Source organism: Protobothrops mucrosquamatus, unplaced genomic scaffold (assembly GCF_001527695.2).
Source record: "Protobothrops mucrosquamatus isolate PMUCROS unplaced genomic scaffold, P.Mucros_1.0 scaffold11055, whole genome shotgun sequence".
Taxonomy (NCBI): domain Eukaryota; kingdom Metazoa; phylum Chordata; class Lepidosauria; order Squamata; family Viperidae; genus Protobothrops; species Protobothrops mucrosquamatus.
This window is the reverse complement of record NW_015396837.1, coordinates 1-2,659: the sequence shown is the minus strand read 5'-3', so window position 1 is coordinate 2,659 and position 2,659 is coordinate 1. Positions and strand designations below refer to the sequence as shown.

The 2,659-nt window shown below is 35.4% G+C and overlaps 1 protein-coding gene across 1 annotated transcript; it reads left to right on the top strand.

Moving 5' to 3' along the window:
- Positions 1–221: 221 nt before the first annotated feature.
- Positions 222–2,652, top strand: LOC107301257 (nudC domain-containing protein 1-like). Its single transcript, XM_015830507.1, has 2 exons — positions 222–452; positions 1,948–2,652. The coding sequence occupies exons 1-2, from the start codon at positions 350–352 to the stop codon at positions 2,238–2,240; spliced, it is 396 nt and encodes a 131-aa protein (XP_015685993.1). The 5' UTR covers positions 222–349; the 3' UTR covers positions 2,241–2,652.
- The last annotated feature ends 7 nt before the right edge of the window (positions 2,653–2,659 follow it).

The following is a 2,659-nucleotide window of genomic DNA, read 5'->3' as shown; positions in this document are numbered from 1 at the left end:
CATCACCAAATAAAGATCAGAATCTGTAGAGCCAGCATTAAAAACAGTATGCCATACTGAGTCAGGGAGCACAACTGAATAATATCAGTTTTATATAGTGTGTGTGCTGATCCTCCAATCCCCAAATCCTAATCCTTTAGAGCAGATCAGAACTGGACTGGAAAATGCAATATACAGAGATTTGGACTGCTCAACTATTATTATTTTTTTACTGATATTGTTGTGTTCTGTGTAGTCAGTTAATACTTTCTGGAATCTTTGGAAATAAATAAGATTGCTTTTCCTAATCCTGCAGGTAAACCTTGGAAGCAATCAGTATCTTTTCTCAACAGTGGTAGATCCTAAGGAAATGCCGTGCTTCTCCTTACGCCATGATGTTGATGCTCTTCTCTGGCAGCCCCGTCCAGATCAGCAAGACAAGTGGGAGCACATTTCTACCTTCAATGCATTAGGTAAGGGAAGACTCTGATTGAACAATATTCTGAGGCGCTTTCCCACTTAGTTCAGTCATCTGTGTTCATATTGCAAAGTTTCCCATTAAAATTTGTTTGGTGCTGAGTCTTGGGAATCACTATCTCAGAAAATAGCAAACTTGTGATAAAAGAGAGCAGTATAGCAATTGAAGTGTTGTCTCATCAAATCTATATTTTTCAGAATTAGAAACTAGCTTTAGAGAAGAAAACTTCTGAAGTGTTAGGGAGAATATAAAGAGAATACATTTGTTTATTGCTACAAGTGTGGGCCATCTCCATATCCAGTTGAGGATAAAAGCCCAAATTAAATGAAATCTTCCTGATGAAACTTACCTGGTGTTTCCAAAATCTTTATGCTGAGTTAACTTCAACAGATTCTAGTCAGCAAAAGTTATTTGTGATAGTTATAGCATCCTGGCAAACAGCCATTTATACCAGAGAATCTGATATCCTCTAAAAGACAGCTTAAATTTTAGATGTTAATTCCACCTTCTCTCTGGTATGAAGTTTTTATTGTGTTTTTATTATTGCCTCTGTGTACATTTTCATTGACGCCCACATCTTTCAGTCATTTTAAATTGTGCTTTGCTTCTGCTATAAAATTCCTTGCATTATGTGTATGCATTGCAAAGAGAAATGGAAGCATTTATACCAATAAAAAAACAAGTCTGGTCTGTAAAAGAAGAAAATTAATGTCTGTTGATATTGCCTGGAAAAGTGAAGATAGGAATCTGTCAGTGTATAGTTTCAAAGCTTAAAGATGCTATTTGGGGGGAAAACTAAAATGTCCAGGATTTTTGTTAAGTTGCAAATAGATAGAAAAAAATCTGCCCTTTTTGTTTTGGCTTTATCTTAAGAGTTTGATTAAAAACTAGCAACATTTTCCTCTTAGTTTATTAGTTTGTTGCAATATGGCATACAATGTAACACTTTGGTGATAAACTGTTCCAGTAATAGGTTCCAAGGAAAATATTGCTTCACTCTCCTCATGTATAATGAAAGATTAGAAATATCTTGCCAACTGCACAATTAAAGGGCTTAAATAGATGTGTCAAAGATAGTCCGTGTAATTCTTTAAGCTTTAGAAACTCAGTTTCATTTGATATTTACTTTGAATTAGAATGAGAGCAACATTTCATAGAGTTCAAATGCTGCACTGAAAAGCTCTGGAGAACCAATCCAGACACGGCGTTCCCCTGAAGTATTTTTCATGTGCTGTCCTCTTAGCATGTTTGCCATAGCTGTGTGTCTTTGTAGTTTCCCAAAACATCCCAAATCTATTCTATTAACAGTAGTCTAGCCCTGAGGATACAAAGCTGTGCACATTTATCCAGTTGAATCCCAGAGAAAAAGTTGTGCCCCATAACACATCTTATACTGCATAAAACAAGAGAGCATAAGGTCACACAATAACAACTGGTCTGTGAGATAAATAATAATAATTACTTGCTTTTGCTGGCTATGTGTGTTCCAGGTTATGTGCAGGCATCCAAGCAAGACAAGAAATTCATGGCTTGTGCACCAGACCACTCATATTCTGCCCTTTGTGAGTGCCTGCGAAGAGTGTTCATCTATCGCCAGCCAAGTCCTCTAACAACTGTTCTCTACAATCGAAAGGAAGGCAGACAAGTTAATCAGCTTGCTAAGCAGTTGGTAGCAACTCTGGAAACACATGATCCTTTTTTGGGTTTCCAAGCAACAAATGAGAGATTGTATGTTCTCACAACAAAAGCTCTATTTATAATAAAAGTAAGCAATGAGAATTAATCATGGTCTCATAATGACAACATATATCATTGATCTCTCTGCATTCATAATGAGCTCCAGGTATGACTCCAAAATGTAGCACAAAAGTACAGAATACCAGTATCAACTATATTGCAAAGATGTAATGCAATATAATGTGTACTGTCTCTTAAAGGATGACCAACATTGTTTTGTTGTATATTTAGGAGGAAAGAGTTGGAGACTTATTTTTTAATAAATACATTATTATTTTCAAATTGCCTTAAAGCTTTTTATTGTAACTGTTTCTATTTGGCTTCCTGAATCAATTAAGACACTCTGAAAATGTAATTTGCAGCTAAGTAGATACATTTTTAGTTTTGTTTTGTTTGGATTGGATTTTTTAAAATTTACTTTAAATGTTTTCCCCAAATGCTTGCATTGGCTCATTGAACAAATTA

Coding starts and splice junctions, on each gene's coding strand:
- LOC107301257 (XM_015830507.1), top strand. CDS start 350: ATGCCGTGCTTCTCCTTACGCCATGATGTTGATGCTCTTCTCTGGCAG. Junction 453..1,947: donor TTCTACCTTCAATGCATTAG/GTAAGGGAAGAC, acceptor TGTGTGTTCCAG/GTTATGTGCAGGCATCCAAG.